The sequence below is a fragment of the Bubalus bubalis genome, chromosome 6 (genome assembly GCF_019923935.1).
Source record: "Bubalus bubalis isolate 160015118507 breed Murrah chromosome 6, NDDB_SH_1, whole genome shotgun sequence".
NCBI lineage: Eukaryota > Metazoa > Chordata > Mammalia > Artiodactyla > Bovidae > Bubalus > Bubalus bubalis.
This window is the reverse complement of record NC_059162.1, coordinates 79,086,422-79,100,819: the sequence shown is the minus strand read 5'-3', so window position 1 is coordinate 79,100,819 and position 14,398 is coordinate 79,086,422. Positions and strand designations below refer to the sequence as shown.

Here is a 14,398-nt window from a genome sequence, read left to right as displayed (position 1 = left end):
TTTCTGAAGCATCAGTTTACTAATGGTGAGTAATTAAATTGTATCATATGGATAAAAGTGAAACGTTGCTATCATCATATAAAGATAGCATGCTAGATAATTTCAGACTCAGGGACATTAGAACATGTGAACCTATACTTTTGGTAACATGCCTAGACCACCCAGGAGCTTACATCCCCTCTTCTGTCTCTTAGGTATCTTCTGTTATAAAAAGCTTGATGTAGGATCAACTCCTCAAGTGTTGTGCAGTTTTGTGCCTTGATGTTCTCATCTAAAATGAGCAATATAATGTGCATTTGATGTACAAAATTTATTGAGTATCCACTCTGTGCCAAAGTCTGTTCTATGTTCTAGAAATAGACAAGACTCAGCCCAGCCCTAAAGGACATCATAGTTTAATATCATGAGGAAGTCCAACAAGGATTTCAACCGCTCCTGTCTGATGTATCTGTAATGAGGGTGAGATGAAATACTTTATTAAAAAATACTTATAAAACTATCTGGCACCCAGGAGGTATGTAATAAATGTTAACTCTTTCTTTGTAATCTCTTAATTTTTAACAGTAGTAAGCTAATTGTTCTCTTCCAAGATGGCTAGACAACTGTTTACATTCAGTTGAATGTTGTCTTTTCTTCAATCAAGTTAGAATTATTCAATAGTTCCATTTCTTCTGAGATAGAGCAGTTGGGAGGAGTTGCCATCTGTGGTGAGCTGGATTTTCAGTTGAAAGAGGCCACAGTTGTTTCTTGGTATTCTGCTAAATGACAACAAAAATTCACTTACTAGCTTGTCCAACTGAAGGAAGAGCTTCTGTATCTTCAATTGAATAGAACCTAATGGCTGTGCTCAGATGGTGTGTTGTTTTTGAAAAACTGAATAGTGATATAAATTAAAATAAAATCAAAATAATTTAATTGTAAATATTGATAGCCTTAAATCTATTTCTTTTTAAAAAGAAATACTGAATAAACTGTGTTTTCAAATATCTAGCTTTGTATTTACAGTAAATGTGGATCATGTTATTTTGTGTTTGATATTGTTATGTATACTATTATCACACGGAATCTAGTTTTGTGTTTTATAATGTATTTTAAAGAACACAAAACTAGATTCCGTGTGGTAATAGTATACATAACAATATCAAACAGTTAAAAATTGGTTACTCAGTTCAGAGAAAATGTATTTCAAAGTTAACTTTTAAATCCTGAAAGGCATTGAATATTAAAAGAGTGTAATTATTTTTATTTAAAATAATTTGATTACAAAGCTGTTACCTTTAAAAGACATTTTAATAATGTTATAGTACTTGCACTATAAGTTTATTTTGTTTGGTTGAAATTAATTTGCTTCCCATTTCGATTTAATGAAAATCATGTTCAATTGATCCAAAATAGTTATAATAATACATGATTGAGTGTTATGGGCCATATAACTCTATTCTGATCCATGAATGATACTTTACTATGATAATTCTTGACTCTTGTTGCTTTGTTAGGATGTGGATATCAGAAATTTCATTATTTAAAATTGAGACTAGCTGTAATTGGAATTCTCAAGGGCAATTATCTCTACATTAATAGACTTGCTTACTCATTTCTCCCTCTGAGGTGCCAAGGGCTAAGCATTACATGTAAATAGAAGAGTTTTCACTGTGGTTTTTAAACTCCTTTCTAGGCACTCAGAAGGGCAAATCAATTCTATTTTCTTTTTCCTTGGCTTTTTCTGCTGTTTGACTCTTTCTCTCGAAACAGTATTTTCTCTGCTGAACTATTGCAGGGTGCTATTTGCTTTTACTGTGCTTTTTGTTTTACATTTTCTTAGATAACTTCTCCTGACCTAGATACCTTCTCCTGATGACTTCAGTAGTCATCTTGATTTCAATATTTAACACAATATCAAGTTTTTCTATAGCATATTGACTCTAGAAACAAACTTTCTTGCATGTGTTTGTAAACATGCATTTCCTTTTCTCAGAGGTAACTAAATTCAGACTTTAAAATAGTCTGTTAACTTTTAGGTTTTGTATTTCAATTAGCTGTCTTTGGTATTTGTAAATGTTATTTAGAGTAGGTAGAATTAATTGACTACCTTTTTTTTCTTTCTTTTTTAAGTTATGAGAGAATGATAACACATTTACAGAAGATTTGGCAAATACAGAACAAAGTTACATACAGTTCCATGATATATTACAATTATTTTTTAAGTAGGTAAATTGAGATTTTTAGTTGGAGTTTCTGTATGAAACTCTCAAAAGTTAATAGAATTAATCGACAGAAAAGTAGACACAAAAGCACTTCTGACCCAACTCAACATAGAACCGGGGTCTCCTGTATTGCAGGCAGAGTCTTTACCAGCTGAGCTACCAGGGAAGCCCTAAATTTATATAATTTTTACAAAATAGAAGATTGCAAATTCTATTCAAGTTCCCACAAAGTATAAACCAGGAGACACTGGAGCATATCCAGGGACATAAAACAAGGTGTCAAAATTTCATGGTCTAAAAAGGTATTGAAATCAAAGAGTCTGTTCTCTTATTACTGTGGAATTATGTTAAAACCAATATCAAAAGGTATTTGAGAATAATTCTCATATTTTCAGGTGCAAGATGACATTTACAAAGAGAAATATTTGACTTAGCCACTGAAAGCCTCAGTGGAGTTAAAAGATTGAAAAACGCAGAAGGGAATGGTAGAGAAGCAGCACTTAAATGAGAAATTAATATCAAAATGAGAAACTAGTAACAGAGATACTTTAAAGATCCATGTATTTGGAAATTAAATGTCCACTTTTAAATTATGAGTGTATCTAAGAAGCTATAACAAGGAAAATTGGAAAAAGTTTGTAACTGCATAAAAACAAAAAGAGAATTTATTAGAATTTGTTGCACACAGCTGAAGCTGCTCAGTGTATATCTTGAATAAGGTATGAAAACAAATAGTGGAGACTAGCATAAAATTTTGTGAAATTTGAACAAAATCTGTACTTTAGTTAATAATAATAATTCTGTATCACATGTTAATTTCCTGTTTTTCTTTTTTTTACAACATTGCTCAGTTACTTCAGTCATGTCCCACTCCTTGTGACCCTGTAGACTGTGACCCATCAGGCTCTTCTGTCCATGTGATTCTCCAGGCAAGAATATGGAGTGAGTTGTCATTTCCTCTGGGTCCTTCTGACCCAGGGATCGAACACTCATCTGTCACAGCTCCTGCGTTGCAGGAGTAGACTCTACCACTGAGCCAGCGGGGAGCCTTTTTACAATATAGTATTTCTTTATATTCTCAAAATTGAATCAGAAGTTTCAAGCCTCATTCAAATTTTCTTTAAATCAACAAGTTATTAAGCTTTCTAGACTTTTAGCAATAATATTGATGGAGTCATACAAGTAGAATCAAAATGTCATAAATTTTTTAGTGAGACAAAAAGTTATGTTTTCCTATGTGTGTGTGTATATATATATATATATATACAAAAACATTTTGTATAATCTTGATAAAGGCTTAAGAAAAAATAACAAGGAAAAAGAGATGGAGTATTGGAGAACATAAACTAAGTGAGTTTGTGAGAGAGCCCTGAGTAATTGGAAAACATAGCTCATTTAGTTATAAAGTCATTTAGTTTATGAGAGAGCACTGAATATGAAATAAAAAAAGTGAAACAAGCTAGATAAAAGTAAAAGATCATTATATAGTCCAGTTGTTGGTTGTTTTTAAACATACTGTTCCTTAGAATCACATTTGGAGCTTGGGGGAAAAAAACACTACTGGGGCATTTGTACTTTTCAGAAAATCCCAAGATTATTCTAATGTGCATCTGGATTTTAAAAAGTGATTACGGGCTTTTCTATTAAATGGTTGTTTTAGTAATATAGAATCCTATTATTTTCTATTGACTAATCATGATACAATTAATAATAATTATTCATGATAAATGGATAATATTTACATAATCACAGTAGCCATGAAATTAAAAGACGCTTACTCCTTGGAAGTAATGACCAACCTGGATAGTATATTGAAGGGCAGAGATATTACTTAGCCGACAAAGGTCCGTTCTAGTCAAGGCTATGGTTTTTCCAGTGGTCACATATGGATGTGAGAGTTGGACTGTGAAGAAAGCTGAGCGCTGAAGAATTAATGCTTTTGAACTGTGGTGTTGGAGAAGACTCTTGAGAGTCCCTTGGACTGCAAGGAGATCCAACCAGTCCATCTTAAAGGAGATCAGTCCTGGGTGTTCGTTGGAACGATTGATGCTGAAGCTGAAACTCCAATACTTTGGCCACCTGATGTGAAGAGTTGACTCATTGGAAAAGACCCTGATGCTGGGAGGGATTAGGGGCAGGAGGAGAAGAGGGCAACAGGGGATGAGTTGGCTGGATGGCGTCACCGACTCGATGGACATGAGTTTGAGTGAGCTCCGGGAGTTGGTGATGGACAGGGAGGCCTGGCGTGCTGTTATTCACGGGGTCACAAAGAGTTGGACGCGACTGAGCGACTGAACTGAACTGAACTGAATCACAGTAGTGGGCTTCCCTGGTGGCTCAGACAGTAAAGAATCCCCCTGCAATGTGAGAGACCTTCGTTTGATCCCTGGGTTGGGAAGATTCCCTGGAGGAGGGTATGGCAACGCACTGCAGTGTTCTTGCCTGGAGAATCCCCATGGACAGAGGAGCCTGGTGGGCTGCAGTCCGTGGCATCGCAAACAGTCAGACACAACTGAGCAACTAAGAACACACACAGGAATCACAGTAGTAAAAGATGTTTATCAGTTTTCACAGTCACTAGCCAGACAAAAAATAAAAGATAAATTGCAATTTTAAACCATAATGGAAATATAATTAACCTAAAAATATAAAATAAGTACATACAATTTGGGGGTTAAGTAGAGTGAGGTGGTAGGTGGAAGTGTTTACATGCACATGTTTTTATCCACCCAGTCAGTATATGTCTTGGTTGGTGCATTTAATCCATTTACATTTATAGTAATTATTGATATGTATGATCCTATTAAAGGTGGGAGGAGAAGGGGACAACAGAAGATGAGATGGTTGGATGGCATCACCAATATGATGGACATGAATTTGAGTAGGCTCTGGGAGTTGGTGATGGACAGCGAAGGCTGGCATGCTGCAGTCCATGGGGTTGCAGAGTAGGACACGACCAAGTGACTGAACTGAACTGATGATCCTATTACCATATTCTGAATTGTTCTGGGCCTTTTTTTTTTTTTTTAGGTCTCTTCCTTCTCTTGTGTTTCCTGCCTGGAGAAGTTCCTTTAGCATTTGTTGTAAAGCTGGTTTGATGGTGCTGAATTCTCTTACTCTTTGCTTGTCTGTAAAGCTTTTGATTTCTCTGTCAAATCTGAATGAGATTCTTTCTGGGTAGAGTATTCTTGGTTGTAGCTTCTTCCCTTTCATTACTTTAAATATATCATGCCATTCCCTACTTCTTGTAGAGTTTCTGTTGAGAAATCAGCTGATAACCTTATGGGAGTTCCTGTGTATGTTATTTATTGTTTTTCCCTTGGTGCTTTTAATAATTTGTCTTTTATTTTTTGTCAGTTTGATTACTATGTGTCTTGATGTGTTTCACCTTGGGTTTATCCTGCTTGGGACTCTCTGTGTTTCTTGGACTCAGTCGACTATTTCCTTTCCCATGTTAAGGAAGTTTTCAGCTATTATCACTTCAAATATTTTCTGGGGTCCTTTCCCTCTCTCTTCTCCTTCTGGTACTCCTATAATGTGAATGTTGGTGTGATTAATGTTGTTCCAGAGGTTCTCTGAGGCCATCTTCATGTTTTTTTTCCACTCTTTTTTCTATATTCTGTTTTGTGGCATTGATTTCCACCATTCAGTCTTTCAGATCACTTAGCTGTTCCTCTGCCTCAGTTATTCAGCTATTTATTCCTTCTAGTGTGTTGTTCATCTCTGTTTGTTCTTTAGTTCTTCTAGGTGTTTGGTAAACATTTCTTACATCTTCTCCTTTCCATTTCTGAGATCCTGGATCATCTTCAATATTATTCTGAATTCTTTTCCTGGAAGGTTGCTATCTCCATTTCATGTAGTTGTTTTTCTGGAATTTTATCTTGTCCTTTTATCTGGGACTTAATCTTCTGCCTTTTCATTTTTATTAACTTTATGTGATGTGGTTTTCATTCTGGATGTTGCAGGATTGTAGTTCTTCTTGATTCTTTTGTCTGCCCTCTGGTGGATGAGGCTAAGAGGCTTGTGTAAGCTTCCTAATGGGATGGACTGGTGGTGGGAAAAACTGGGTCTTGCTCAGGTAGGCAGGGCTATGTTCAGTAAAAGTTTAATCCAATTGTCTGCTGGTGGGTGGGGCTGTGTTCTCTCTCTATTAATTGTTTGGCCTGAGCCAATCCAGCCCTGGAGTCTACAGGCTCTATGGTAGGGTTAATGGTGACCTTAGAGCTTCCCTGGTGGCTCAGAGGTTAAAGCGTCTGCCTGCAATGTGGGAGACCTGGGTTCGATCCCTGGGTTGGGAAGATTCCCCTAGAGAAGGAAATGGCAACCCACTCCAGTATTCCTGCCTGGAAAATCCCATGGACTGAGGAGCCTGGTAGGCTACATGTGTCCATGGGGTCACAGAGTTGGACACGACTGAGCAACTTCACTTTCACTTTCTCTTTTCAAGAGAGCCCCTGTCCCTGTGGCAAGCCATGGCCAACCCATGCCTCCACCAGAGACTCCAACACTAGCAGGTAGGTTTGGTTTAGTCTTGTGTGAAGTCACTGCCCCTTTCCCCTGTGTCCTGGTACATGCAAGATTTTGTTTGTGTTTTCTAAGAGTGGAGTCTCTGTTTCCCCCAGTTCTGTGAAAGCCCTGTAATCAAATCCTACTTCCCTTCAAAGTCAGATTCCCTGCATGTTCCCAGTCCCTTTGCTGGATCCCCAGACTGGGAAGTCTGACATGGGGCTCAGAACCTGCACGACAGAGGGAGAACTTCTTTGGTACTACTGTTTTCCAGTTTGTGGTTTGCCCACCCAGTGGTATAAGATTTGATTTTATCATGATTGCACCCCGCCTACCATCTCATTGTGACTTCTCCTTTGTCTTTGGACATCTTTTTTTTTTTTTGGTGGGTTCCAGAGTCCATAGCTAATCAACAGCTAGTTGCAATTTTGGTCTTGACTTTACATAGTTTTGAAATTATTTCTCTTAGGATGATTCTTAAAATTTCTTTAACTGGTACATTGATTGTCATGGTATGCAAAGTGAAAGAATAATGTGAAATGTCACATAATGTCACATAAGTTGACAATAAGAATTAGAAAGTAATTGTAATTCTACCACTATTCTTCTTTTGGTAAGTTTATGTCAACATTTACTCATCTGAATCCCAGTTCACATACAGCTAAATCTGGGTTGTGAAATTTGCTATAATTTGGGGAGAGGTAAAAATCCCTGAAATGCTTATTGTGTTTTGGCAGCCTTTAAAAGTGAATAAGAGAAAGACTTCAAATTGCTAATTCATTTTTTTGCAAATAAGTCACTCTGAATATTGGCAGTATCACATATTCCAGTTTTGTGTCCCATTATTGTTGGAAAAAGTTTGACTTTGTTTTCATAATGCAGTAAATAATAGATAGTTTAACTACATTTTTCTCCCATGACATTACTAGACATTACTAACAATTCCTTCTCAAATAGAGCAGTTAAAATATCTTCCAATATATAAAGTGCATGTGCTAGGGCTTAGCAGGACAAAATGACTATGTTAACCTCTCATCAGATAATGGAAGAACACTCAATTGGGAATCAGAAAGCCTGGGTTTTAGCTCTTCCTCTAATATCAACTACAAAAAAGGACTTTGGACAAGTCATTGACAGTTTCTAAGTCTATGTCCTTGTCTTTAAATGAGGAGCCAAACAAGGTGATTACTGGGATTCACTCAAATTTTGAAATTTCATGACTTTGCTTTTGTTCAATAATATACTTTTACTATATTATTGCAATACTGATATCTTTCCAAGGCAGTACCTATAAGCTAGGAGTTTAAATCCTTCCTGTTAAGTTTAAACCATTTCCCCAAGGGCTGGAGTGGGGCGTATTTTTTTCCTGTGCACAGGTCATAGTCTGTTCTTATTCAGCTTTTAGATATTTAACCAGAGTGTTTGACACATATAAATGATTTTATTATAAAGGTGAAAGTTCTCACACATTAGAGAAAAAATAAATGTCTTGCTTTCTCACTGAAGTCTTGCTGTGAATCATTCCTGAACTGTCACTCTCGCTGGCTAGCCCTAATTCTGCCTTGTCAAATTTGTGTGAGATCAGGCTGGCCTGGTAGTAAGTGTTGCAGGTACTGAGTTTCATAGCATCTGTATACTTAAGCACCACACTAGTCTTTTCACTTCTTTTAAAGTGTAGAAGCTGCATGCCAGTATATTTCTAAATGAAATTTCAGGTTGCAATGATCTGCTTTGGAATTTGAAACATTTTTGGGGGGCTTCCCTACCCATATGTCTCACTGGCATGCCCTTGTGAACCAAGTACACACATGCTAGCAAGTTAAGATACCCACACACAGACACTATTGTGTACATCTACCCATATGTGCGTGTGCACACACACGTGTGCATGATGCTTGACTTTGGACCCTGCACTTATAATGGGGAGCATTCATTTCTCCTGGTTGTTACCTCCATTTCCATTCTAGAGAACTTTGACTTTCGGAAGTGACTTTACATCTAACAGAGAGTGGCTGTTGTGGGTACCTCAGGGACAATGAACTTAAGCAGAAGAATGAAGGTAATTTTTATTGGATTAAAGATTAGTCTTTAAATTCCTTAGGGGAATGAACCAAATCTAATGTTTTTCTGTTATGTTTCCAAACCTAATGTTTTCCTGACTCTTTTTATATTGTAGTTTTGTATCTTCTGGAGAGGGGAAAAAAAGCTTTAGCAAATCAGTTCTTTCATTCAGAAATGGAATTTGGAGGGGTCTGTTTTAGCTAGGCTTTTTGACAATGTCTGATTTAATGTTTTTGCTGATGATGCGAGTGGCTTCGCAAATGTGAAAATCTGGGTGATGGAGGGTGTTGTTGAGGGGGAAATAGAGTGCAGTTGTTTAAATAGTCCTGGGCCAATAAGCATTTGGTGGGTGGAGTTACTGTTGTATGCTTTACAGAGAAAGATAATTCTGAATGAAGACTTTAAACATCACACATGCTGTCTGGGCTCTGGTTCTGTGCTTTGTGCAAACAAAAATGAGTGACTCAGTGACTAGGTTTTGCTTACTATCCATTAGTGGATGCAGCATGTTTGAAAAGATTTCTTTAAAAAAAAAATGCATGTAAAGGATTTATCAGAAGCCCTCATGAATATTTCATGAGTTGATATATTCAGCTGAATGAATTCAGCGAGTGTCAGTGTGTAGCTTGCAGACAAACCTCATCCACAAGGAGGCTACTGACATAGGAAGCACTTTGGCGCATTTTCAGAGGCAAAGCCAGGCTGATAAAGCTCCTTGTGACAGGCTGACTTGCCATTCTTCGATTATGCTGCTCCTGCTCTAAGCAGCTCCTACTTTGGAGCCACAGCTTCCTAAATTAAACTGGGAACAGTTTGCAGACTTACCAGCCTCCTAACCTGCAGCTGTGTCTCTGCTATGTTTGAGATTTTTGTTTTGGATGGTGAAAGCCAGCACTCCATATAAGACATGACAGCAAAAGATTCTTCAAAAGAACTTACTGCCTCTGAATCTGAGGTTTGCATAAAGACTTTCAAGGAGCAAATGCACTTAGAGCTTGAGCTTCCGAGACTACCGGCAAACAGACCTACATCTCCTAAAATTTCTCCACGCAGTTCGCCAAGGAACTCACCATGCTTTTTCAGAAAGTTGCTGGTGAATAAAAGCATTCGGCAGCGTCGTCGCTTCACTGTGGCTCATACATGGTAAGAAGGGATTTGGTGGTGTTTGGAGTGCTTTTGACTAGCAACAGTGATTTAGAAATGTAGCAAATGGAATATTTGAATTATGTTCATAATACAGACCTCAAGTGTGAGGTGAGCGGAGAGCAGGTCCGCTGAAGAATACATAGTGCTGTGTGTGTTCATGTCACTGTGCCTAGCTGTTTCCAGATAAAAAAGGCTCTCACTGGAGAGAGTCTTTAAAATTACTGCTTATAAAAAACACCTAGCTAATTCTAGGGCAACTGAGTATTGAGGGAGTTTTAAAATTCAGTTTTTAATCTCTGTGGAGGTGATTGGTGACTTTTTTTGTGTGTGTTTTTGTGTTGATGTTGATGAGTTTTTCTGATAGTATATTTTTGGTACAAGAATAAATGATTCAATCTTGGATTTGTTTCTTAAGACAATATATAAAGTCAAACTTAATTTATGGCATTGCCGTATTGTAGTATGTCAACTAGTGCTTTTGATTTATTGCCTCTGTCTTTACACTTGTCAAATAAAGGGAAAATTAAATTCCCACTTCTGAAATTATGTGATTAATTAATGTATGATTCAAATTGCTATTATCTTTGAGATTCTTATTGTAAAAAAAGTGACTTAAAATTTGTAGATAATAATAAATAAACTCCCAATTTACTTGGGAATGCCAAGTAAATAAATCCAAGAGCCCTCTATAAAAACTGTACTGAGCCTTTAATATATATAATATGCTATATACAACAGAGTAGTTTCCTTAAACCAGTATAATAACAAAATACAAGGGAAAGTACAAAAGAAATTGAACTTTAATTGCAAAAGCTAGGCTTTTTCAGATTTCTTTGAATATTATACTTTCTCTCAGATTAAAATACCCTTCAAAATTGGGTACCTATAATTTTTATTTAATAGGGACCTTAGCAGTGAAGGGAGCTATTACCTCTTAAGGATAATTCTAACACACTGATTTTGACTGCATCTTAGATTGCCAACCAACATTATAAACTGAGGAGATCCTGTTTTTGAAAATTATTATTTACTTGAACTCTGTTTTTTACTCATCTGAAGTGTTTGTCTGCTTGATCTACTGCACAGTATATTGGGAAATTCAAGTTACCCCTAGAAATATGTAGCTTGCCTTTGATAGACACCACATGTTAAGACCAGTATTCATGCTTTACTTAGCTAAAAATGACATGGTTATTTTTGTTTTCTGAGAATGCAATGTTGTTCACTTAATTGCTTTATTGGCAAACTTTTTTTTTTGATCACCTTTCTGATGAGTTAAATCTTATTATTCAATTATAATCTCATACTTATAGAGTACATGTGATTAATTTCTCAAAACCAACCAATGGTAGCATTTGTACAAAGAGAAGATTTATATGTAAGGATGTACTGCTTTGAAGAAGTCCTCTCTCATGATTTACCCCACCCCTAAAGTGTGTGTATTTTCATACAGTTTGCTAAGTAGTATAACTGAATAGGAGAAAGGTATATAGTTATATTGCTAATTAGCTCTCATAAAAGGAATAAAGGTGAAAAACATACAATTAATTGACTCATGTTTTACTAATTTGTTAATATTAAACCATTATTTTGACTAGACAAACATTTAATTTTAACTAACTGATTCTCAGATAATGGTGAATCTTCATAAAACCTTGGTAATATTTCTTTATTATAGAGTTCCTGAATATAATAACATGACCTTTCTTTTACTCAGAATAGATTTTTGATGTAGCAGGAAGGTATAGCTATAAATACTGATTTTGTTTTCAAAAGAACCCAAAGTTTAAAATGACTGAAGAGCCAGTTTCACTCTTGCATTATACAAATTTTCTTGCAGCAAATTACAAAAAGAACAATTAAATGGTATTTGAGATAACTTATGCTATTAAAGTGATCTTCTTCTAGCAGAATTAAAACAAAAATTTCCACAAATTGCCAAAAATAAAAAAAACAGCCCATATGACTTTGATATGATGTATCATAAGTTTAAAGAATCCATTAATCATCAAACTTACAAAATAACTTTAGTTTGACAATGATTCATTTTCACTCATTTTTACCTCCCAGCTCACACACTCTGGTATTTCTTAGTAAAGGTATATCATAGTTTCTTTTAACTTCTTATTAAGTCTCTATTTATGTTTATTTTTTTCTCAGTGCATATTTAATATTTTTCAAAATTTTTTTTCATGGAGCATTCAATTAAATTTTCTTTTCATAAAATACAAACATATGTATTTGAATGACTTTTTCACTAACCTTAAAAATTATGTACTCCTTTTTAAAAAGCATCATATGTAATTTACATGAGGAAATAAGAGCATAAGTACTTTATTTTTGCCTCTTTGTCATGATGAAATGTAACCATTCTTTTCATGATCAACAATTAGTATTTTCCAAACCATGCATTTAAGTTAGTAATTCCAGGATATGCACTTAGAAGTCTCTAAAAACATGTTATTACTTTACAGTAGACAGTAGACATCTTTTAAAAAGACTGGATTGTTTTGATCCCAGCATTGAAATTAAAGTAATTTTCATGATGAGCTAAACAATTCAGAGGATGCAGTTTATATCTAAACCCACTGAACAGTTTTTTTTTTATCTTCAGTTATTTGTAGATTTCATATTTTTTTCAGATGAATGTATAGTTCTGATTTTGAAAACCCAAGTTATGAAGTGTGAGTTAATGGCAGAAGATTTAAGAAACACTTATGAAATACTGACTCTGTGATTCTTTTTAAAATATCTGAACAAAGATAAATATTCATGTCTTATCACTAATCAGAGTATTGATGCAGTCCTAAATCTGGAAGGAATCTGGGTGATTTATCTAGTTGCTTTCTTTTACTCTTGGGCAGGACCAGTTACTCCATCTTTGACATATGGGAATCTAGCCTATTTTTAAGACTGGAAAAAAAGTTCTAGAACCTCAGTTAGTACACAGTCTTACTACTTAATAGTCCTGGTATTGAAAATTATATTGGTCTTCAATGGATATTAAGAAAAAACTTATAATTACTTGCATAAAAATGAAGATCATTATTAACCAGTCCTAGGATTTTTTTTTTTCTCTCAACATATATAATTGAGCTCTGCTGTGAGTAAGAAAAGAAAAAAATGCTGATTCGATCTATGTGGATTCCAACATCGCCTATATTTTCGGTTCTTTACTAGGATGTTCACACGTATTATCTCATAGGAGAATAGGAATACTCTAATATTACATGCTGCATTTATAAAAATGTTCTGAATTGCTTTAGTTTCTTCCAAGTATTTCTATTCCCTTAATTATTATTTGACTGTGTACCATTATCCCAAATTTATAAATTCTCCTTTGAATTCTGAAACCCAAAAGTGGACACTCAAATCCATGTTAGTTGATATGAGACAATATAGATTTTTAAAAAATGTGTCCTACACTGCAAAGCATCAATGGAATGTCAAGCATTGGTGAGCAGGGAGAAGGGAAAATTTATCCCTAACCCCAAATCAGGGGTGAAAACTCCTAAGACATAACCTTATCCTCCTTGTCTTATGTGGTCTGCTTGTTCTTATTTTTCTTTTTTTCAAATTTGAACTTTTTATTTTGTATCGGATATAACAATTAACAATGTCGTGTGGTCTGCTTGTTCTAGACTTACACTTGCCACCTGTAGCTTTGTCAGCCTTTCCTCCTTTGCTCATGTTCCAACCTCAGTTATCAGTTCTCCTACATCATCAGCAGCGTGATGCTCTCTGATGGAAGCTACTGGTGATGGTCCTGAATGCATTTCAGGCCTAACACAGTGCTCTTGAAGAGCAAGTGCATTGGTGAATACCACCACTGTCTGTCTGTCTGTCTGTCCATGCTTGCACGTGGGATATGCTTCACAGAGGACAGTATACTTTCAGAATTAGTATTAGAAAGAAGACTTTTTTTTTTTTTTTTTCCAATTTCCCATTTAGTTCTACCCAGACCTTGGAAATATTTCCTCATTTTTATTAAAGTTCATGAAATATAAACTTTTGTGCCTAATATTTGACCACAAAAGTATGAAAAGACATAGTTCATACTCTGAAGGAACTTACTTACACCTGACAAGACAAAGCTAGAATAACTGGAGAAGAGTGAAAAGAAAATGTTTAATAGTACATGTTTAACCTTTCTCTAAAGCTTTGGGCACATTTACTGCCTTATACAATTTAGTCCTAGTATGTAAGCTAAGTCTAAATCTGTGCCTTGTGTTATTTCTTATATTTCCTGAATTATTTCCTAGCAGTATGGAAAATTTTTGAAAAATATCTGTGCCTTTAAGTACTTACTGATTGAATATTTGATTGTACAGAACATTTGTTGAGAGCCTACCATGCTCTGGGTGCTACTCTGGGAGAAATAGTCCTCACCTTCAGAGAATGTTCATGTCCCATGGAAGACAAACGTAGGCATTAAGAATTAATCAATGGTATGTGTATAATGCTAATGAAGAATGACACTC

At 35.5% G+C, this 14,398-nt stretch overlaps 1 protein-coding gene across 2 annotated transcripts in view; it reads left to right on the top strand.

Moving 5' to 3' along the window:
• Positions 1 to 14,398, top strand: part of PDE4B (phosphodiesterase 4B) — a 544,019-nt gene that overhangs the window by 79,615 nt on the left and 450,006 nt on the right. Inside the window, exon 1 of one of the 2 annotated variants that reach the window (XM_025288534.3) lies at positions 9,664 to 9,914. The exons of the other annotated variant lie outside the window; for it this stretch is intronic. Coding sequence (XP_025144319.2) covers positions 9,679 to 9,914 — 236 coding nt within the window. The 5' untranslated portion in view covers positions 9,664 to 9,678. Of the gene's footprint in view, positions 1 to 9,663; positions 9,915 to 14,398 lie in introns of those variants that run through there. 2 annotated transcript variants of the gene reach the window in all.